Genomic DNA, 23608 nt, shown 5'->3' on the forward strand with positions numbered 1-23608 from the left:
TTAGTGGGGCACAAAACAGTAACAGATGTGGCTATGGGCAGTTTGTCAGGGTAGGATGATAGGGCAGGTGCGTCTGCTAACAAGGCAGACTCTCAGTCTTGTTCAGCTGATTCTGATTGGCTGTCAGTTGCGGGCTTGATGTTTCTGGCTGGTACCCAAATGGGCTGTTCCGCATTCTCTGGAAAGATACAAGCATATGCTCGACCTTTGGTTAGCAGAGGGTGTGGTCCTTTCCATTCTCCTGTCAGGGGGTCTTTCCACCTAACCGCATAGGGGCTGGGGTCTGGGATAGAAAGGATCCCCAGTGTTTAGTTTTGGTGTAAAATACAGGCTTGTTCTAAATGTCCAATGGAAGCCTCATTCCACCACACACTACCTCTTTTTAAGGAAATGAATTTTAGATTTATCATGTCCAGTTACAGCTAAACCAAATTAGCATGAGAATCATTACCCTGGCATTTTTATGTGTAAGCTTGTTATTTCTCAGGTATGTCTCTTTAGATTTTAGATTGAATTTGAGCCTAGTTTTTCATCAGTCACCTTAGGCTGGCACCTCTGAAACAGATGTGTTCAGGCAGCTGCAAGACAGGTCCCAAGGATGACTATTGGCTAGGGTCCAGTGTCCCATGGGCAAAAAGCCCATTGGAGATTTTTAACTTATATTTAAGAGACTTTTAAATATAACTGCTGCAGTCTGAAAGATTAAGTGACCTTCCTCCTCCCTGCTTTCAGCAAAGAGATGGAGTAAACACACCAGAAACCGAAGAGAGGGAAAAAAAAGTCTAAACTCTCCCTCTCCCTCCCCCCCTCCATTTCCCTCACCCCTTCCCTCTCCCTCCCTTTCTTTCCCTCTCCCTCTCCCTCCCTACCTCCCTCACTCACTCACTCTCTCTCCTTTCCTCTCCCTCTCCCTCTCCCTCTCCCAAAGAAACTACAACCAGAGGGGAGAGGAGTGGGATTTAACCATTTGTGACATTATACAAGCACAACAGAATTTTGGTTTTATAATCTGATGGATTTTAGTTACGAAAAATGCTAATTTCATGCCTTATTATTTGAGAGTTTTATGGATCCAACTGGAAGTCCCAAGGTCAGAGACTCAGGTTATAGTCAGGATAGTCCCTTTAACATTTTAGAGGTAATTTTACCTAATTTACAATCAGTAAACTCTTTTTCTAGAGGACAGGGTGTAGGGGAAGGAGAAACAATGAAAAGGAAAAACAATGGGAAGACTACTGGACTCCATTCTGTAAATACAGACTGTGTGCTCAGCTCTCAGCTTTGCTTGAGCTGCCTGCCTGGTCTGCCAGGTATATTTTTCTATTAAACCAGGAAACTTTGCTTACAACTATTCCCTGTATTATGTCAGAACTCTTTTTTTCACATGGAAAGAAGAACCTATTCAAGCATCTCTGCTAACAATACCACATCACCAACCCATTGCCCAGTACCTTAGAGCTGCGGTTTCATCTCGGCGTTCGGCATCTTATGAGATCACTAGGGAAGCTCTGGGAGTTGATCAGGCTCCCCTTCTGCCTCTCAGGGCAGGTACATCAAACCAAATGAACTCAGGTACCTACCAGTTCTGATGAGCAGTGCTCCTTAGACTAGTTTCTGTGCCTACTGGATTCTGTTGTATTCCCAGGGTTGGGGTCCCAGAAAGTCAGGAGAGAGCCACTCCCTGTAGAGTAAGTGACCTGCTGATGCCAAGGGAATTCACTGTTATCTCCAAGTCTAGGGGCCTTATGCCTCTGGAGACAGAGGAGGTGGAAAACCCACTGTCTAGTCCTAGATAAGCCCTCAGAAAAATGTAGCAGGATTTGTGTACAGAGACAAAACACCAAGACCTCTTACAGGAAGTAGTCTTTTTTACTTCTGCCAACATAAGGCCCAGGTAGAATCTTATCCAAAAGCCTGAGCCCAGAACAAAGAGGGGTATTTCCTTATATATGATTTTAGCCTCTTTGTCTCCCTTATGTGGTTACTTGCATACATTTGTTTACAATACTGTAAGTGCATACATAGTTCTTTTCCACCCACACACTGTGTGATACCTGTCTGGTACAGGTTAGCATCATTGCTTTGTAATAACAAGCAGAACTTGAAATGGTTACATGTAAGCAGATAGTAACTGCAGTTGAAGCATTTGTATGCAAGGAGATAATATTTCATTCCCAGGACAGGATCCTCTCTTCTGACCTCAGGAAGGCCTCTACCACAACTTTAATCATGTTGGTTAGAAACAAGTTTAATTAAAAGCTTCTTCCACAATCTCACATCTGCTGGTTTACTCCCCCAAATACCTAAAACAGCCAAGGCTGGACCAGGCTGAAGCTAGGAGCCAGGAACTCAGTTCTCTTCTACTATATGGGTGGGTGGCAGGGACCTGACTACGTGAGCTATCACATGCTGCTTCCTAGGGTGCACATCAGCAAGGAGCTGGTTTGAGAGTGGAGCCGGGTCTTGAATACAGGATATGGGATCCGAGGGTCTCAAGTGGCATCTTAACCACTCTGCCAAATGCCTGTTCCTCAACTCTTATTTTGGGTTTAGATGTTACAGCATATTTTATATGTAAATGAAATGACATACCTAGATAACCTTGTGGCACATCTTTGACAAGTTGAAGTGTAAGTTCAGGGGTACATGAACTCTCATTCAAACATATATTGGAAGAGATATTTCAGGTATGTATTTCAGGGTTAAACAAATGCAGTTGTATAAAGTGACAATTACAAACACTGAAACTTTTATTTTTATTGAGTTTGTTTATAATGGTGAGACTGTAATGCATTTGTGATATCATTGGTGACCTTAAGGGTGAGAAAGACTGATAGAAGTGAGAAATTAAATATGCTAGCTGTCAAATTTTACCAAATTTATTTTCAAGACATTTATCCTGGGGGAAACTATTTAAATCCTCTGTTACTTACAGTTTTTAGGTTGTTGACTCTCTTTGAGTCCCTTTAAATACTCTGCTAAACAATAATTTCGGGAGCCAGCATTGCGTAACAGGTTGAGCTGCCATCTGCAACACTGGCATCCCATATGGACACCAGTTCATGTCCTAGCTGTTCCACTTCAAATCCAGCTTTCTGCTAATGTGTCTGGGAAAGCAGCAGAAGATGGCCTGTTTGGTTCCCTGCCACCCACATGGGAGACCTGGATAAAGCACCTGGCTTCGGCCTGGCCCAGCACTGGCATTAAGACTATTTGAGGAGTGAACCAGCAGATGGAAGATTTCTCTCCCTCTTTCTCTCTCTCTCTCCCTCCTCTGTAACTCTGCCTTTCAAATATGTAAACAAAATTTTTTTTAAAAGTTCAGGTCTGACTATCCAGTTGCTTAAGACATTAGATATTTGAACATTTAACTTTTTGAATTCAAGAGCTAGTTTCATATTTTTTAGTGAAAACACTTTACATCATGTGTCAGCAGATTAATACCTTCAAACATAAAATTTCCTGTTTTAAAAAATTATGCTTCTGCAGAATTAAATATTTACTGATGCTGCAAGATTCAATTGTCATGATATTAGTTATCCTATATAGTTTTTTGTGGTGAGTTAGAAAATATCAATGAAAATATATCTGACTCCAAAGTGTCTCTTTATTCATTTATTATCTCTTTTCTGCATATTTAGTATATAAAAATGTCATTCTCTAAATACTTAAAGATACTAATGGTTTCTGTGAAAGTAAAGCTTGTATATTTTAATGGAAAAATATGTTCAGAAAAAGTTTTGACTTAATAACTCAGTTACTTATAGTTGAGTACCATGTTTAAGATAGGAAGATGATTGCATTTTGGATGTGTCATTTTGAAGTGGTTGTCAGATATCCAAATGGAAATCTCCAGTAAAGTGATATAAGTGACAGATTAAGATAAAAAATAGAAACTGGGATAAAGGCTAGAAATTGGAGGTTATCAACATAAAGAAGGCAATTGAAACTATAGGGAAAAGACAGATATTAATTTAGTTTGAGAGTTAAAGCTAGGGACCAAGAGGAAGAGACAGAGATAAAGGTCTTCCATCTTCTGATTCACTCCCCAAATGGCCAAAATAGCCGGTACCAGTCTGATCAGGAGCTTCCTCTGGGTCTCCCATGTGGGTGCAGAGCCCCAAGTACTTGAACCATCTTCCACTGCTTTCCCGGGCATGGGCTGGATTGGAAGAGGAGCAACTGAGACATGAACCAGCGTCCATATGGGATGTCAGTGCCACAGGCAGAGGCTTAGCCTACTATGCCATGCTACTGGCCCCAAAGAATCCACTTTTTTTTTCTTTTTTTGACAGGCAGAGTGGACAGTGAGAGAAAGAGACAGAGAGAAAGGTCTTCCTTTGCCGTTGGTTCACCCTCCAATGGCCGCCGCGGCCAGTGTGCGGCGGCCGGCGCACCTCGCTGATCCGATGGCAGGAGCCAGGTACTTATCCTGGTCTCCCATGGGGTGCAGGGCCCAAGTACCTGGGCCATCCTCCACTGCACTCCCAGGCCATAGCAGAGAGCTGGCCTGGAAGAGGGGCAACTGGGACTAGAACCCAGTGTGCCGGCGCCACAAGTTGGAGGATTATCCTACTGAGCAATGGCGCCGGCCAAGAATCTACTTTTAAAAACAAAAAAAATTATTGGTGATTTTGGTGAGAGCCATTTTACTGGTATATTAATCAGGATTACAGTAGATTTAGGTAAGAGGAGAAATTGAAATAAGTATTAATTTTTTTTATTTGACAGAGTTAGAGAGAGAGAGAGAGAGAGAGAAAGGTCTTCCTTCCATTGGTTTATGCCCCAAAAGGCCGCCACGGCCGGCGCTGCACCGATCCGAAGCCAGGAGCCAGGTACCTCCTCCTGGTCTCCCATGCGGGTGCAGGTGCCCAAACACTTGGGCCATCCTCCACTGCCCTCTTGAGCCACAGCAGAGAGCTGGAATGGAAGAGGAGCACTGGGACTAAAACCCGGCACCGATATGGAATGTTGGCACTGCAGGCAGAGGATTAACCAAGTGAGCCATGGTGCTGGCCTATTATTAAATCTTTTAAGATGTGTGACTGTAAATGAGATTTTTTGGTTTTATAAATTGAGAAATATACATAACATAAACTTTTATTATAACTATTTTTAAAAATTTGAGAGCTAGAGAACCCCCATCTGCTGATATATCTCCACCAGATGCCTGCAAAGGCCTTGGCTGATCTAGGCTGAAGCTAGGGAGTGGGGAAATCAATCCAGGTCTTCCATGTGGGTACCAGTGACCCAACCAATTTAACCTGGTTCCAAGAGTGTGCATTAGCAGGAACTTGGAATTGGAAATGGAGCTAAAACTTGAACCCAGACACTTTGATAAGGGATTGTTTTTTGTTTCTTTTTTTTTCTTTTTGTTCTTTTTTTTTTTTTAACTTTTATTTAATGAATATAAATTTCCAAAGTACAGCTTATGGATTACAATGGCTTCCCCCCATAACATCCCTCCCACCCGCAACCCTCCCCTTTCCCACTCCCTCTCCCCTTCCATTCACATCATGATTCATTTTCGATTCTCGTTATATACAGAAGATCAGTTTAGCATACATTAAGTAAAGATTTCAACAGTTTGCTCCCACACAGAAACATAAAGTGAAAAATACTCTTTGAGTACTAGTTATAGCATTAAATCTCAATGTACAGCACACTAAGGACAGAGATCCTACATGAGGAGTAAGTGCACAGTGACTCCTGTTGTTGACTTAACAAATTGACACTCTTGTTTATGGCATCAGTAATCACCCTAGGCTCTTGTCATGAGCTGCCAAGGCTATGGAAGCCCCTGAGTTCACCGACTCTGATCATATTTAGACAAGGCCATGGTCAAAGTGGAAGTTCTCTCCTCCCTTCAGAGAAAGGTACCTCCTTCTTTGATGACCCATTCTTTCCACTGGGATCTCACTCGCGGAGATCTTTCATTTAGGTTTTGTTTTTTTTCCCCCAGAGTGTCTTGGCTTTCCATGCCTGAAATACTCTCGTGGGCTTTTCAGCCGAATCTGAATGCCTTTAGGGCTGATTCTGAGGCCAGAGTGCTGTTTAGGACATCTGCCATTCTATGAGTCTGCTGTGTATCTCACTTCCCATGTTGGATCATTCTCTCCCTTTTTTATTCTATCAGCTAGTATTTGCAGACACTATTCTTGTTTATGTAATCCCTTTGGTTCTTAGTCCTATCATTATGATCAGTTGTGAACAGAAATCGATCACTTGGACTAGTGACATGGCATTGGTACATGCCACCTTGATGGGATTGAATTTGAATCCCCTGGTATGTTTCTAAATCTACCATTTGAGGCAAGTCAGCTTGAGCATGTCCCGAATTGCACATCTCTTCCCTCTCTTATTCCCACTCTTATATTTAACAGCGATCACTTTTCAGTTAAGTTTCAGAACTTAAGAATAATTGTGTATTGATTATAGTATTCAACCAAAAGTATGAAGTAGAACAAACAAACAAAAATACTAAGAGGGATAACATATTAAGTTGCTCATCAACTGTCAGGGTGAGGGCTGATCAAGTCACCGTTTCTCCTAGTGTTCATTTCACTTTAACAGGTTTCCTTTTTGGTGCTCACTTAGTTGTCACCTATCAGGGAGAACAAGGTATTTGTCCCTTTTGTATTGTTGTGTCAGTGAACAAAAATAAAGTAAAACATTAGGTTGAAGATAAAGGAATAAGATGTTGAAAAGACAAAATAACTATCCATTATTTGGTAAGCATGTATTTGTTATTTAAAAACATCAGCTAAAATAGCCCAACACATCATTTTGCAATAGAGATGGTCTTGCTAGTTACACCTAAATTACGGAAGCTTATTCTATAAATTTTTGAATTCTGTGTCCATTACTGCATTAGGGACAAGTTTGACAATGACTTTGACAAAATTGGACACCTTGTCAGATACTACTTTATGTTAATTTCTGTTGATTTGTGTTTCCATAGGTGACCAATTCCCTTTTAGCTGATGTAATCATATTTTAGTTCTATTATTACATTAATTGGAGTTATTGTCCTGTGGCTACTATGTTTTTTAAATATATTTTTAAAGATATCTCTGAACTGTTTTGTGTTGCTTTGATTGCAGAGGCATACTAGTATTGTTTTTTGATACTTGGGAAAAAACCAAATTCTGAAAAGTCACCTATAGTTTAATAAAGAAGTAGGACAGAAAGACTCTACCCATTCTCATAAGTCAGCAATTTAAAATTAATGAATTAGGGGGTGGGTATTTGGCCTAGTGGTTGAGAAACTGGTTAAGATTCCTGCATTACCACATCAGAGTGCCTGGGTTTGATTTCTGGATCTGGCTGCAGATTTCAGCTTCCTGCCAATGTAGACTGTGTGAGGTGGCAGTGATGGCTTAAGTAAATGGGTTTCTGCCATCTATGTGGGATGTGTATTGAGTTCCCATATTTAATCCTGACCTAGCCCTGGCTGTTGTGGATTGAAGCAGCAGATGGGAGCACTCACATACTTTTTTCCTTTCTCATCCTCTCTCCAATAAAGAGATAAAATTTTAAAATAAAGTTACTGGATTAGGAAAATTTATTGTCTAGAATAAATTGATCATTTATTAAACATTAATTTTACAAATTTGTTGAATGACTGTTTTGTGTGCTAGAAGTGGAAATGTTCATTTGAAAGACTAGAAAGGATCCATGCCTTCACAGCTTATAGACTGATGGGAAGGATGGAATGAAAGAATTATACAAATAATTTTTAATTATAGTTTTAGAATTGTTCTGGAGACAGCATAGAGAGCCCTTTCAGAGTGTATAATAGGAGCTAAGCTTGTGATATCAGGAAAAAAAAATCATTCTAAAACAAATGACATTTAAGCAGAGATTTCATGAATGAGGACTTGGCTAAACATGCTGCATCTCTCCTATTCTCCTGAATTTTAGACCAAAGGAATAACATAGGTGAAGGCCCTGAGTCCTTGATTTCTTTGTTTAGATACTGTGTTTTGATACCCTACTGTAGGTATTAATGGAATGGCTCTTGATTTTTGTTTATAACTATTCTTTATCTTTGTTATTCTTAGACAAGTTTCTACTACTTGCTTTGTTGTATTCAATGATAACCTTTTACACTTGGCCAATATTTGTTGAGGAATAACTGAGCTTGTTTTATTTCCTCTTACTTTCCTCTTGGTTGCATTTTTGTTAGTGGTATATTTTTTCTGAATTCTCAGAGCATACAACATTTACATAGTCTTCTGTCATTCTTAATCCCTTAAGTTAGTCTTATTTCTACCGTTAAATATATTTAGATCTCACTATCAGACTTATAATGGAGTTTCTCCTGTTACTTCTTGGTTATGTAAAGTTTGCTCCCTGGTTGATGCCACATGAATACCTCTTGGAATGATGGCTCTTGAGGCCTTCATATTCCAGCTATTTATTTGTGAAGTTTATACTTCCAATTTAACTTTAAAGACCCATAGTTTGACTAGATAATGTTATAGTGCCAACCATTGTGTCTTTTTGTTAGATGTATGGATTTGTTACTTTTAGTTCTAGAAGTAAAAATTTTATTATCATTTCCTTTACTCACTTTGTTCTTTTGAATTTCTGCTTATGGGTCTTAAAGTATGTTATTGTATATCTCCTTTGCCTGAATTTTCTCATTGACTCTCAAATGTCTCCACCCCCTTTTTTCCTTTTTTCTCACTTTCCTCCCGTGTAGTCCTTATTTCTCTTATTCTGTTTAGGTGTCTTTTTAAATCTCTTGTCACATCTAATTTAGTCTACGTTTTCTAGTATTTTTCTTTCTAGTTCTTTTGTGTAGGGGGATTAGAACTTTTATTTTTTTTTACATTCTTTTGTGGGTTTTTTGTCATCCATTACTAAGATTTTTGTCAAGAACTCGGAAGGGTTGGAGATTGAATGAAGGTCTAGAGTCAACATTTTTGGAACAAATAATATAACGTTATCACAGCAAATAATCCAGTCTCCCACACCATCCCTTGAGTGTATCCTCTAACTCAAAGAATCCCCTTTTCACCCTTTCATAAGGAGTATCTGTTATTAAAACCTGGTTTCAACCACACCCTTTTAACATCCCTTTTCACATCAGGGAGCTCTGATCCATAGGGAACTATGTATTTACACCAACTCTGCTCTTCGATTAGAAATTTCTTTCAGTTGGTAACCCAGTACCAAAAAAAGGGGAGTGAAGAAATTACTAGAGAATATTGAAGCCATCCTATGTATACTTGTACTGAATGGATTCCAGAGCTGTCAGGTGGTAACTACACCATCCTGGAGTTGGCCCTGCACAGTGGAAACAATGCAGATAATGATTACACCCAGGTCAGTGTAGGGAAATAACAGGGCAAGAGAGAAAGTTGTCTCCTTGCTTATCCACAGTAAAGCCCCTGGGACCTTATCAGCTATTGGCTGCCTTTCTTTTCTGCCCTCTCCCATTCAAATGATCTCTGTGTCCCCAGGGGTGGTACAAAGTTTTAAAATTGAATTCTACGAACCATCATTCACTTTGGTGTCTGGGATCTTTGAAGATGGATTCCAGTGATAGACCAAGCAGCTCAAATTAGTTACAGCTTCAGACAAGGTGATACTCTTGAAGGTCTGTTTCAAATTCTGTCTCCTGAAATATTTTGGATACACCGATTACACTTGGTTGCCTACACTGACTGACTCTAAGTAGAATTTATTGAGATACATACTTTAAAATTCATGGCCGGCACCACGGTTCACTAGGCTAATCCTCCGCCTTGCGGCGCCGGCACACCGGGATCTAGTCCCAGTCAGGGCGTCGGATTGTGTCCCGGTTGCCCCTCTTCCAGGCCAGCTCTCTGCTGTGGCCAGGGAGTGCAGTAGAGGGTGGCCCAAGTGCTTGGGCCCTGCACCCCATAGGAGACCAGGAGAAGCACCTGGCTCCTGCCATTGGATCAGCGCAGTGCACCGGCCGCAGTGCGCCAGCTGCGGCGGCCATTGGAGGGTGAGCTAACGGCAAAGGAAGACCTTTCTCTCTGTCTCTCTGTCTCACTGTCCACTCTGCCTGTCAAAAAAAAAAAAAAAAAAAAAAAAAAAAACTTAAAATTCATTAGCAATCATGTTTTTTAAAATTTGCTATTCTAAATCTCTTAGATTTTAGGTAGGACCTATAATTTATTCTTGTATTACAACTTGATGACCTTGGAGTGGATTGATCTTAGTTGTTGATATCTTCTTAATAGACTTTTTAATATTAAGATTGTTTTCACCTAGTCTTATGTTGATTATGTGGACATCGCTGGAAGACCCAAAATAAAGTTACTAATAGAACAGAGATCTTGACTTTTTTTTCCATTTGTTTCTAACAGCATCTATAACCAAAGTTGAGTTGTGATTGATTATGACAGTGATTAAGTTAGCTTTACAGTGAGGGTTTGTCCATGTGTTGGATTTAAAATACTAACATCTTTTTAAAAATTTCTTTTCATAGAATCAGATTATTCTTACTACAACTTAATCTTGAAGAAAGCGGGACAGTTTTTAGACAATTTACACATCAATCTATTAAAGTTTGCTTTATCTATAAGGGCATACTCTCCGACTATTCAGATGTTTCAACAGGTACGTAAAAATACCCAACCTGCATTTGACAAAGAAGTATGGTACCTATGTACACAGAGCTATTTAATGTGAACATATTTGGTTTAAAATAATGACCTACAAACCTATATGTGGTTCCATAGTCTATCACTGGTGATAATTGAATATAATGTCATTGACTATTTAAGTAATTTTGTAGTTACTTGAGATAAGGAAATTATGAAGTTAACCATTGAAATATAATGTAAAGTTTAATAGTTTTTTTTTTCAGTAACTTTATTCATTTCCTGGGATGAAGTTGATTTTGTTCAAATTTTTCTTGGATTCTTTCTATTAGAGATGCCTTTTACATTAATTAGGCTGACAACTTAATAGTAACTAATGAGATATTTTAATGAAAGTAATCTGAATTTTTAAAATAATATTGCGAATATCAACTACTGTAGCTAAATAGAATCTTGTGAAAATCTTAGATTGCAGCTGAGGAACCACCACCAGATGGTTGTAATGCATTTGTGGTTATCCATCAGAAGCACACCTGTAAAATAAATGAGATTAAAAAGCTGCTGAAGAAGGCTACTTCAAGGTAAATGAACATTGACCTATAGTGAGAGTGGTTTCTAAAGAGAGAAGACATGAAATAGCAGAAATTTCTTACAATTAAAATTGTTAATATTCTAAGACATATATCCATGCATGTGATATGTATTGAAAAACTTGATATATAAGAAAATTTGTAAAATTTGCTTTTTATTTTAGAAAATAAATTATACTAAATACCAAAAATGTTAATTTTTTTATATAAACACAAATTGTTTTTGAAAGATGCAAAACTTTAAATTTGGACCATATCTCTTTAAATATAAACTGATTATCTGGAGAATAATAAAAGTAATAGTAAAAATTAAGGGCATGTGCTTAGCCTAGCAGTTAAGACACCACTTGGGTTGCCCATGTCTCATATAGGAATGCTTGGATTTGAGACCCAATTCCACTCCCAGTTCTGGCTTCCTGCCAGTTTGCACCCTGGGAGGCAGCAGGTGATGGTTCAGATACTTGGATCCCTTCCATTCCTGTTCTCTGATCCCTACATCTGCCTGGCCCATGGTGTTTTCCTGATGCTTTATTTTTTTATGTTAATAAAAAGAGAACAGATTTAATGTAGTTCATAGATAAAATTCTAAGAATATAAATTACCTTCTTCCCTCCCTCTCTCCCTCTCTATTTCTCCTTCCTTCCTTCATTGCTCCTCCTTTCTAATTTAATTTTTGAGTTAAAACATTTTAAATTACAATTATATTCCAGGACATAATGGTTCACAAAATAAAGAAAGCAACAAGCAACAAGACTCTAGTTCAGTGGTAATAAAGGCAAGTGCTATAAGCAATAATCAAATGGAAAGATGAGCATTTCACCCATATAAAGTAAATTAAAGTAATCGTAGCTCATTAGAACTATAATGGTATAAAATTATTTAAATTTTTAATTTAAGGTAAACAGATTTAATGCATTTCATATATACAGATTTGGGAACATAGTGATGTTTCTCACTCTACCCCTACTATCACCTTCCCCATACTACACCCTTCCTCCTTCTTCCTCTCTCATTCCCTCTCTTAATTTATACAATGATCTATTGTTTACTATATACTCATAGGGTTAACTCTACAGTAAGTAAAGAGTTAAACAAATAGAAGAAAAAAGCACTGTTCTCAACAGTTAAGACAAAGGCTATAAACAATATCAAATCTCAAAATGCCCATTGCAATCCTATACATTACATTTTTCATACTCAATTAGTTACTACAGATCAAGGAAAACATAGTATTTGTCTTTTGGGGATTGGCTTATTGCACTAAATATAATGATTTCTAGTTGTATCCATTTTGTTGTGAAAGACAGAATTTCATTTTTTTGTGTGGCTGAGTAGTACTTTTATATATATATATAAATATATAATGTATAATATGTAAGATATATAGAAGTCATAATTTCTTTAGTCATCAGTTGATGGACATCAAGCTTGATTTCATATCTTTGCTATTGTGTATTGAGCTGCAAAAAACATGGGGGTACAAATAATTCTTTCATAGGGTGACTTCATTTTGTTTGGGTAAATTCCCAGGAGTGAGATTGTTGGGTCATGTGGTAGATCTATTTTAAGCTTTCTGAGATATCTCCATTCTGTCTTCCACAATGGCTGCATCAGTTACACTCCTACCAATAGTGGATTAGGGTACCTTTTTACCTATATGCTCACCAGCATTTATTGATTTTTGAGTTCTGTATAAAAGCCATTTTAACTGGGGTGAAGTGAAACTCATAGTTTTGATTTGCATTTCCCTGATGGCTGTGATCCTGATCATGTTTTTCATGTTTCTGTTAGCCATATGATTTCCTTTGCCTATTTCTTAATTGGATTGTTTTGTTGTTGATTTTCTTGAGCTCTTTATATATTCTGGATATTAGCCCTTTATCAGTTGCATAGTATGCAAATATTTTCTCCCATTTTGTTTGCTGTTTCTTCACATTGCTGCATGTTTCCTTTGCAGTGCAGAAGCTTGTCAGTTTGATGTAATCCATATGTCAATTTTGGCTTTGAATGCCTGTGGTTCTGAAGTCATGTCCAAGAAGTGTTTTCTATGTCTTGCATAGTTTCCTCAAAGTTCTTCTCTAGTTACTTGATGGTACCCAGTTGTAGATTTGGTTCCATGGTCCATTTTGATTTGATTTTTGTATAAAGTGAAAGGTAGGGGTCTTGTTTCATAACTACTACATGCGGAGATCCAATTTTCCCACCACCATTTGTTGAAGAGACTGTCCTTTATCTGGGAATTGATTTTAGCTGCCTGTCAAAGATTATTTCATTGTCAATGTATGAAGTGATTTTTGGGATTTTATCCTGTTCCATTGGTATACATGTCTGTTTTTCTGTCATTACCAGGCTGTTTTGATTGTTACTGCCCTGTAATATGTCTTGACATCTTCAATTTCTTAGTGTTATGTCTCACAGTTACTGACTTTAGTATGTTGTGCCATCCCTGCATACCAGGGGAACTTCTACTAGGTCCAGGTGAATGGTCTCTCTGATGTATTGTTGGATTTGATTAGCTAGTATTTTGTTAAGGATTTTGAATCCATGTTAATCAGTGATATTGGGTCTGTAGTTCTCTTTCTTTGTGTCTTTTTCGGGTTTTGGAATTAAGGTGATGCTGACCTCATAGTAGGAGTTTGGGAGGATTTATTCTCTTTCAGTTGTTTTGAAAAGCTTGTGAAGAATTGCAATTAGTTCTTTAAAAGTCTAGTAGAGGCCGGCACCATGGCTCACTAGGCTAATCCTCCGCCTTGCGGCGCCAGCACACCGGGTTCTAGTAGTCTAGTGGAGGAAGGCCCAAGTGCTTGGGCCCTGCACCCCATGGGAGACCAGGATAAGTACCTGGCTCCTGCCATTGGATCAGCATGGTGCGCTGGCCGTGGTGGCCATTGGAGGGTGAACCAACGGCAAAAGAAGACTTTCTCTCTGTCTCTCTTTCTCACTGTCCACTCTGCCTGTCAAAAAAAAAAAAAAAAAAAAAAGTCTAGTAGAATCAGCAGTGAGAACATCTTTTCCTGCACTTTAATTTATTGGAAGAATCTTTATTACTGTTGAAATTTCCATCTTGTTTATTGACATCTTTAGATTATCAATGTTTTTGTGCCTCAGTTTTGGTATCTTGTGTCCAAGAATCTACCAGTATCTTCAAGTTTTTCCAATTTTTTTGTCATATAGCTATTTGTAGTAATTCTTGAATTATTTTTATTTCTGTGGATCCTATCTTATATCTCCTTTTTCATCTCGGATTTGATTAATTTGGGTTATTTCCCTCTTTTTTGGTTAGTTGGGCCAATGTTTTATCAATTTTGTTGATCAAAAAACCAGCTCTTCAAGGCACTGACCTTTTGTATTTTTTGTTTCAATTTTGTTTATTTCATCTCTAATTTTAGTTATTCCTTTCCTTCCCTACTAATTTTGGGTTTCATGTGGTGGTGTTTTTTTTTTTCTTTTTAAAAAAAATTTTTTTAAAATTTTTGCCAGGCAGAGTTGGACAGTGACAGACAGAGAGAGAGAGAGAGTTATAGACAGTGAGAGAGAGACAGAAAGGTTGTCCTTCCATTGGTTCACTCCCCTAATGGCTACTATGGCCAGTGTACTGCGCCGAACTGAAGCCAGAAGCTGGGTACTTCCTCCCGGTCTCCCATGCGGGTGCAGGGACCCAAGCACTTGGGCCATCCTCCGCTGCCCTCTCAGGCCACAGCAGAGAGCTGGACTGGAAGAGGAGCAACTGGGAGTAGTACCCAGCACCCCAACTGGGACTGGAACCTGGGGTGCTGGTGTCACAGGTGGAGGATTAGCCAAGTCAGCCATGGTGCCGGCCTGGTGTTTTCTTGATCATAGAGATACATTGATCATTTATTTGCTGTCTTAACAATTTCTTGACATAGGCAGCAATTACTATAAACTTCCCTCTTAACACTGCTTTTTCTGCATGCTATGAGTTTAGATATGCTATATTGTTATCTTTATTCATTTACAGAAATTTTTTATTTCCCTTTTGATTTATTCTATGACTCACTGTTTATTCAGCAGCAAGTTTTTCAGTCTGCATGTTTTTGCATATGTTCTAGAGATTCTTGAGTTGTTGATTTCCAGCTTCATTCCATTGTGGTCCAGGAAGATGCATGGTATGATTTAGATTTTTCTAAATTTGCTGAGACTTGTTTTATGGCCTAGCCTATAGACTATACTAGAGAGAAAGTTCCATGCACTGATGAGAAGAATGTGTATTCTGCAACTTGAGGGAAAAAAAGTTCTGTAGCTATCTGTTCCATTTGGTTCATAGTCCAGATTAGCTATTGTTTCTATGTTGATTTTCTGTCTAGTTGATTTGTCCATTGATGAATGTGTGGTGTTAAAGTCCCCCATTGAAAAAGGGACACTAACCCATTGTTGGTGGGAATGCAAACTGGTCAAGCCACTATAGAAGTCAGTCTGGAGATTCCTCAGAAACCTGAAGATAAACCCTACCGTTCGACCCAGCCATCCCACTCCTTGGAATTTACCCAAAGGAATTTAAATTGGCAAACAAAAAAGTGGTCTGTACCCTAATGTTTATTGCAGCACAATTCACAATAGCCAAGACCTGGAACCGACCTAAATGCCCATCAACGGTAGACTGGATAAAGAAATTATGGGATATGTACTCTTTAGAATATTATACCGCAGTAAAAAACAATGAAATCCAGTCATTTGCAACAACATGGAGGAATCTGGAACACATCATGCTGAGTGAAATAAGCCAGTCCCAAAGGGACAAATACCATATGTTCTCCCTGATCGGTGACAACTGACTGAACACCAAAAAGGAAACCTGTTGAAGTGGAATGGACACTATGAGAAACGGTGACTTGATCAGCATAGCCCTGACTGTTAATGAACAACTTAATACATTATCCCTCTTAATATTTTTTTTGTCTGTTCTACTTAATACTACTGGTTTAATTCTGTAATTAATACACAGTTATTCTTAAGTGTTAAAATTAAACTGAAAATTGATCCCTGTTAAACATAAGAGTGGGAATAAGAGAGGGAAGAGATGTGCAATTCGGGACATGCTCAAGCTGACTTGCCTCAAATGGTAGATTTAGAAACATACCAGGGGATTCAAATTCAATCCCATCAAGGTGGCATGTACCAATGCCATGTCACTAGTCCAAGTGAACAATTTCAGTTCACAATTGATCATAATGAAAGGACTAAGAGTCAAAGGGAGCACATAAACAAGTCTAGTGCCTGCTAATACTAACCAATAGATTAAATAAAGGGGAGAGCGATCCAACATGGGAAGCGAGATACACAACAGACTCATAGAATGGCAGATGTCCTAACAGCACTCTGGCCTCAGAATCAGCCCTAAAGGCATTCAGATTCGGCTGAAAAGCCCATGAGAGTAATTCAGGCATGGAAAGCCAAGATACTCTGGAAAAAAAAAAAAAAAAAACTAAATGAAAGATCTGTATGAGTGAGATCCCAGTGGAAAGAACAGGTCTTCAAAGAAGGAGGTACCTTTCTCTGAAGGGAGGAGAGAACCTCCACTTTGACTATGACCTTTTCTAAATAAGATAAGAGTCGGAGAACTCAAAAGGCTTCCATAGCCTTGGAAACTCATGACTGGTGCATAGGGAGATTACTGATGCCATAAACAAGAGTGTCAATTTGTTAAGTCAACAACAGGAGTCACTGTGCACTTACTCCTCATGTAGGATCTCTGTCCTTAATGTGCTGTGCATTGAGATTTAATGCTATAATGAGTACTCAAACAGTGTTTTTCACTTTGTGTTTCTATGTGGGTGCAAACTGTTGAAATCTTTACTTAATGTATGCTAAACTGATCTTCTGTATATAAAGAGAAATGAAAATGAATCTTGATGTGAATGGAAGGGGAGAGAGAGCGGGAAAGGGGAGGGTTGTGGGTGGGAGGGAAGTCATCGGGGGTTGGGGGTAAGCCAATCTAGTCCATAAGCTGTACTTTGGAAATCTATATTCATTAAATAAAAGTTAAAAAAAAATAAAATGAAGTCCCCCATTACTATTGAATTGAAGTCTATGTCTCCATTTTGATCCATTAACATTTATTTTAAATATCCAAATGCTCTGGAATTGTGTGCATACACATTTTTATAGTCACATTCTTGCAAAATTGATCCCTTAAGGATTACATAATGTCCTTCTTTGCCCCTTTTAATAATTTTTCTGTTAAAGTCTGTTTTGTCTGATACTAGGATGGCTATTCTTACTTGTTTTTGCTTTCTGTTAAAGTGTAATATGTTTCAATCCTTTTACTTTCAGTCAGTGTGTATCTTTGTTGTGGAGGTGTGTTTCTTGTATGCAGCAAATAGGTGTGTCTTATTTTTTAATCCATTCAGCCAGTTATTAAATTTTAATTGGAAAATTTAGGTCATTTATATTCAGGCTTACTATCGATAATTAATGACATGGCCCTGCCATTTTTCAGTGAATATTCCTATTGTTTTTTTTTTTTTTGGATTTCCTTTTCTAGATTTTCTGTTTTCACATCCTTTCAATGTGATGAGTCTTTGTTTCTGTATAGAGCACATGCTTAAGCATCATTTGTAAGGCTAGACAAGTGGTGACAAATTCTTCACTTTTTGTTATGTAAGGTCTTTATTTCACTTTCATTCATAAATGAGAGCTTTGCAGAGAAGTATTCTGTTTTTTTTTTTTTCATTAAAACTTGGACTATGTCCATTCTCTCCTAGCCTGTGGAGTCTCTGATGATAATTCAGCTCTGAGTCTAATTGGAGGTACTCTGAAGGTAATCTGGCATTTCTCTCATTCACATTTTATAATCTTTTCTTTATGCTTTACTGTTGAGAGTCCAACTACATTGTGTCGTGGTGAAGATCTTTTCTGGCCATGTGTATTAGGAGTTATATGTGCCTCATGTATTTGGACTTCCCTTTTTCCAAATTAGGGGAAGTTTTTTGTAAGTGTTTCACTAAACAGGTCTTCTAACCTATTCTTTCTCTATATACCTCCAGGAACTGCTAAGACCAGGAACTGCTGGGTTGTTTGATTGTGTCCCATAAATCTTGAAAGCAGTTTTTCGTTTTTCTGATTTCTTTATTTGGTCTAAGATATTTCCAGTGATTTGTCTTCTAGCTCAGATACTCTTTTTTTCTGCCTATCAAGTCTGTTGTTAAGGCTTCCCACTGTTTCTTTTATTCGACATACTACATTCTTCATTTTTAGTACTCTAGTTTGATTTCTCTGTAAAATCTCTATCTCATGGGAAAATTTTTCATCCATATCATGTATGGATTTTTTTTAAAAGTTGAATTTGCTTCTCATTGCTTCTGTGTAATCCTATGATTAATGTTTTGAACTCCTTTTTTCAGCATTTTATCAATCTCTTCATCTTCACATTCTAATATTGAAGTGTTCTTGTGTAGCTTTGGGGTGGTCATGATATCTTTCTTATTCTTTTTCTTCACTTTCTGCATTTATTTTTAGGCTATTGTGGAAACACTTGTTGATTTTCTCCATTGATAGGTTTTATCTTTGAACTATGCCTCTGTAGCTTAGTGGAGTTTCTGATTCTTTGTGAATACTCAAAGGCATGTGCTGGATGGAGCAAGGGAGCTCTTATCAGTGCTTCAAGTGGTGCAAGTATCCATGGTGACACCCAGGTTGGGCATGGTAGAGCTCCTTTATTGTTGGGGGATGGTATTATTTCAGCTCCTCTCTTCCAAGGGGATCAGTGCCCAGGGTTATCCCACAGTGGGTACAACCTTCACCCACACTGGCACCTAAACCACACAAAGGATCTGTGTAGTCCTTTGTGTGAGCATGGAACCCTCTGCAGTGACCCGCCCCAGGCAGTCAGGTTGCTGTGAGCCTCTTATACCAGAAACAGTGATTGCCCATGGACACAGCTACACCCAACACCATGTTATACAGTCACAGGATTCTCACAGTCACAGCACACAAGGCTCCACAGTCATGGGGTGCAGAATACCCCACCCCACAAGCCTGCCCTGTCCATGGGAAGAATAGAGTCGTTTCCAGAGCCAGCTGCCTGTGGGTACTCCACCTTTGCAGTTTGAACCCTGGATCCTGTGATTTGTTGAGAGGATGGGGGGCACCTCACATTCCTAAGTGCGTGCCCAGGCCCCTCTCAGTCCTCCCAGCCAGAATCAAAGTCAGTGGAAAATCTACACTTTTCCTCCTGGTGTCAAGATGACACCTTCTCCCCACAGGTTGCTTGGTGACTTTGTGGGAAGATGGGGAACAAATGCGCTTTTCCTTCACTGGATTAAATGAGTCCCCTGTCTCCCACTAGGGCTGCAGGCCAAAGTCATTGTGGTCCACAAGGTCCTCCCTCTTGCATTATCAGAAGCACAGACTCCTGAATTCTGCCCTCATCTCATTCAGCCCCTGGCTTTGGGATTTGTTTGGTGTGTCCAGCTCACTGCTTTGCATCCACACTTTCCATGCTGCTTCATGGCAATCTTCTTCTTTCTGTAAATTTCCACTGCAAATTTCTCTCCAGTCTCCCCTGTGCATACACTTCATCTGCTTTTGTTCCTGCTATCTTCCCCTGTTCAGTATCAGCATGTCTTTTCCCTATTCAGCCATCTTAGAATCTCTTTGTTGATTTTTTTAAAAGATTTATTTATTGTTGCACAGAGGCAGGGAGAGACAGAAAGATCTTCCAACAGCTGATTCATTCCCCAGATGACTGTAACAGCCAGGAATGAGTTAGGCCAAAGCCAGGAGCTTCGCTGGGGTCTCCCATAGGCCAGTAGCAGGGAACTGTATTGGAAGTGGAGCAGCTGGAATACTAACCTGTGTCCATATGGGATGCCAGTGTCGCAGGCAGCAGCTTTAACTGCTCTTCCACATTGCTGCAGCTTTACCTGTTCCTCCACATTGCCCTGTGTTTTGTTGATCTTTTGTTATTTTTTTTAGTTTCAATTTCATTTATTTCTGCTCTTATCTTAATTTCTCACTTTGTCTTATTTATGTGATCCCTTGGCAAATTTTTAGCTTCACTCTTAGGGGTAAGTCCGTGGGAACGTGTGCTGAACTGTGTATCTCCTCCCTCTCTTTTTCCTTTTCTTATTTTTTAGCAGGTATTGATTTTCAATTGGATTTATACAGCTAAGAATAATTCTGTGTGAAGTATTAAGTAGAAAAAGAAAATAGTAAAAAGAATAAAATATTAAACTGTTCCTCTGCAGTCAGTACAAGGGCTCATCACGTCATTGCTTCTGATAATGTCTGTTTTACTTCTACGGGTTTCCTTTTAGGTGCTTAGTTAGTTGTCACAGATCAGGGAGAACATATAATATTTGTACCTTTGGGACTGACTTATTTCCCGCAGTATGATGTTTTACAGATTCCTCCATTTTGTTACAAATGACTGGATTTTGCTTATTTGAAAGTCAGAGTTAGAAAGAGAGAAGGAGAGCCAGAGAGCCAGAGCGAGAGCGAGACTGAGAGCGAGAGCGAGAGAGATCTTCTATCCTTTGGTTCATTCCCCTAATGACTGCAAAGGCCAGGCTGAAGCCAGGAGCCTGGAACTCCATCTGGGTCCCCCTTGTGGGTTCTGAGGCTCAAGCACTTGTGCCATTATCTGCTGTTTTCCTAGGCACATTAGCAGGAATCTGGGTTGGAAGTAGAGCAGTGGGGCCTTGAACCAGTGCCCATATGGGATGCCAGTGCTGCAGGTGGCAGTTTACCTATGCACTGAAGTGCCGGCCCCAGCGTTTACTTCCAATGCAGGACTCCTTTCAGAATTTCTTGTATGTCTGTTCTGGTGGTGGTGAATTCTCTTAATTTTTGTTTATCTGGAAAATACCTTCTTTCTCCTTCACTTCTAAATGATGGCTTTGCTGGATATAACATTCCTGGATAAAATTTTTTTCACTAATGATCTTGAATATATCATCACACACTTTTTCTGGACTGTAGGGTTTCTGCTGAGGAATGTGCTGTTACTCTATTGGTCTTCCTTTATATGTAATTTGATGCTTTTCTCTCCTTGTCCTTAACTTTTGACAGGTTGGCTACATTATGCTTTGGAGAAGACCTTTTTTTGTTGAATCTGCATGGGATCCTGTGAACTCCCTGTATCTAGGTGTCCATGTCTCTTTCAAGACCTGGAAACTTTTCAACTAGTGTAGCAGGTTCTCAATGCCCTTTTCCATCTCTTCAGGAATACCTATGCCACAAATAATTGGATATTTGATGGTATCCCAGATTTCATATAGACTTTCTTCATTCTTTTTAATTATATTCTCTTTGTTTTGGTCTGATTGGGTTATTTCACAAGTCTTGTCCTGGAACGTCAGAAATTCTTTCATTTATTTGGTTTATTCTGCTATTAAAGCTCTCAGTCATAGTTATTTCACTGATTGGCAATTTTGTCTCCAAAATTTCTATTCCATTTTTAATGATTTCTGTCTTCTTAGTAATATTTTCATTATTGGCCTGACCAGCAAAAATGCAAGGTCTGACCACTCTTCACCTGGGCCATTTCTCAGAGTTCTGTTCTCTAGGAGCAACCTCGAGAAGTGAGGTAATATCCCTTTGGAAACGATGGGGGAGAAAGCAGGGTTGTTTACTGCTTGCTTCCCATTGTCTTTAGCTGGAAGGCCCTTATTTTGTCACTTGGAGCAAACATAATGTTATGATGCTTATTTTGTCATGAGCAGAAAGGTGAAGAGTTCCATGAGTTCCATGAAACAATAGAAAGCTAGCTTATTAGTTTATAAGCCAAACCTTAGACATAAGAGTCCTTGACAGTTTTGGAGATGAGAGTGTGAGGTTGACAGGCATGACCTTGCACAAGAGGAAGGACAGAGGACAACACTAAAATTTCGTCCTTGTTGCCTGTCTTCCCTCCTGTGTGTTCTTTTTGGGTGTTAGCAGTATTCTGATAACTATGTTAGAGCCCCTGATCCTTACTTCTTGATCCATGTAATCACAGGAAAAGGGACTCTATCTTCACTGGGTTGTTATAGTGTACTGTTTTCTTGGCTCCCACATGTATATCTATATATCTAATATCTATATCTATATAAATAGTATTGAGATTTTACATGATTTACACTGTGAATACTATGAGTCATGAAGGCCAGAGGGAGATAGCGTCCTTCAGGGATTACCACCTGGACTTTCCACTCCCAGGTAGTCTAAGAGAAACGACAAAATCTTTGAGAAGAAAAAGGACAATCCAAAATTCAGTTGTAGATTTAATTGCTGCTGGAAAACCTAGAGAAGCTGTATCAGAGCACAACAGCACCACCTGCCTCACTCAGACATCCAGTACACCCCGTTTTAAAAAGAGCAGGGACAGGCAGTTAACTTAAAGAGTAAGATGCTAGTTAAGAAGCCTTTGTCCAGTATGAGACTACCTGGATTTGATTCTGGCTAATGCAGACTGTTGGAGACAGTGGCAATGGCTCTACTAATTGGTTCCTGCCACCAATTGTGGCATTGAGTTTTCAGCTTCGATCCAGACTGCAGGAACTTGCAAGTAAACTAGCAGATGGGAGCTCGTCCTCTATAATTTTGCCTTACTGCCTTTCTAATTAATTAATTGAAATTTTTAAAAAGCAGCTTGTAAGCTGATGCTAAACTATTACTGAAATTGAATGTCTGACTCATTAAGGTCTTATGCCTCTACCATCTGACTTTTACATTTTAGCATAGGTCAACCAGGATTCAGTGACTATAAGTCAGAAGAGACCCAACAAGCATCTCTGATCAAAGGAAAATGGTATATTTAAAAGCACAACTGTCTGGCCCTTGCATGATTTCATGTATACATGAAAAAAGTGACAGCTACTCCTTTGGAGCAAAGCAGATGCCCCATTCTACCTGAAGTAAAATCAGTGGGTCAGTGAGTCCCCAGTTAATACCGTTTCCTTAAATTGCCTGGGCCAGATTACTAATATATTGAGCTAAGTTGAAAGCTGTGGTATCTTTAGGCTGCTTCTACTGCTCAGCCAAGCACAAGCTATGTAAACCAAAAGTTGATACGGTCACTCCCCACAGTGGTTGGAACTTAAGGCAGTCATCTTCTACTTGATCAATCTGTGATGGTTTGCTGCATTTTCACCGACTACATCTGGTCCTCCTCCTGGTCCATATACCTTAGAATGCAGTTTGATCTCTGAATGTGACTGTCCTCAGAAGAGTTTCATATTTCAGCAACCTCCTATGAAATTATCAATATAAAAGAGGTCAGAGGTATATTGACTTATTTTGAAAATGCAGGATTCCACCCTGAACATTGCTTGGCATTATGCATTTTTTCTTTGTCTAGAAGCATCCCCCTATCAGCCTGATTAATATGTTGGTATAGCCCTTAAGTGCTAATCAGCCAGAAAGAGGCTCGAGGAATTCAAACTTTAACTTTGAGTCACTCCACCACGTTGTTTTGTTGGAAGGAAAATTGTCCTG

General features: G+C 39.1%; 1 protein-coding gene across 5 annotated transcripts in view; it reads left to right on the forward strand.

The window, feature by feature from the left end:
* Window positions 1–23608, forward strand: part of UGGT2 (UDP-glucose glycoprotein glucosyltransferase 2) — a 249271-nt gene that overhangs the window by 14835 nt on the left and 210828 nt on the right. For all 5 annotated transcript variants that reach the window (XM_070048689.1, XM_070048688.1, XM_008260110.4 and 2 more), the window contains 2 exons: window positions 10469–10599; window positions 11052–11164. In XM_070048689.1, the coding sequence (XP_069904790.1) occupies window positions 10469–10599; window positions 11052–11164 (244 nt within the window). The remainder of the gene's footprint in view (window positions 1–10468; window positions 10600–11051; window positions 11165–23608) is intronic.

The sequence above is a fragment of the Oryctolagus cuniculus genome, chromosome 9, assembly GCF_964237555.1.
Source record: "Oryctolagus cuniculus chromosome 9, mOryCun1.1, whole genome shotgun sequence".
Lineage (NCBI taxonomy): Eukaryota > Metazoa > Chordata > Mammalia > Lagomorpha > Leporidae > Oryctolagus > Oryctolagus cuniculus.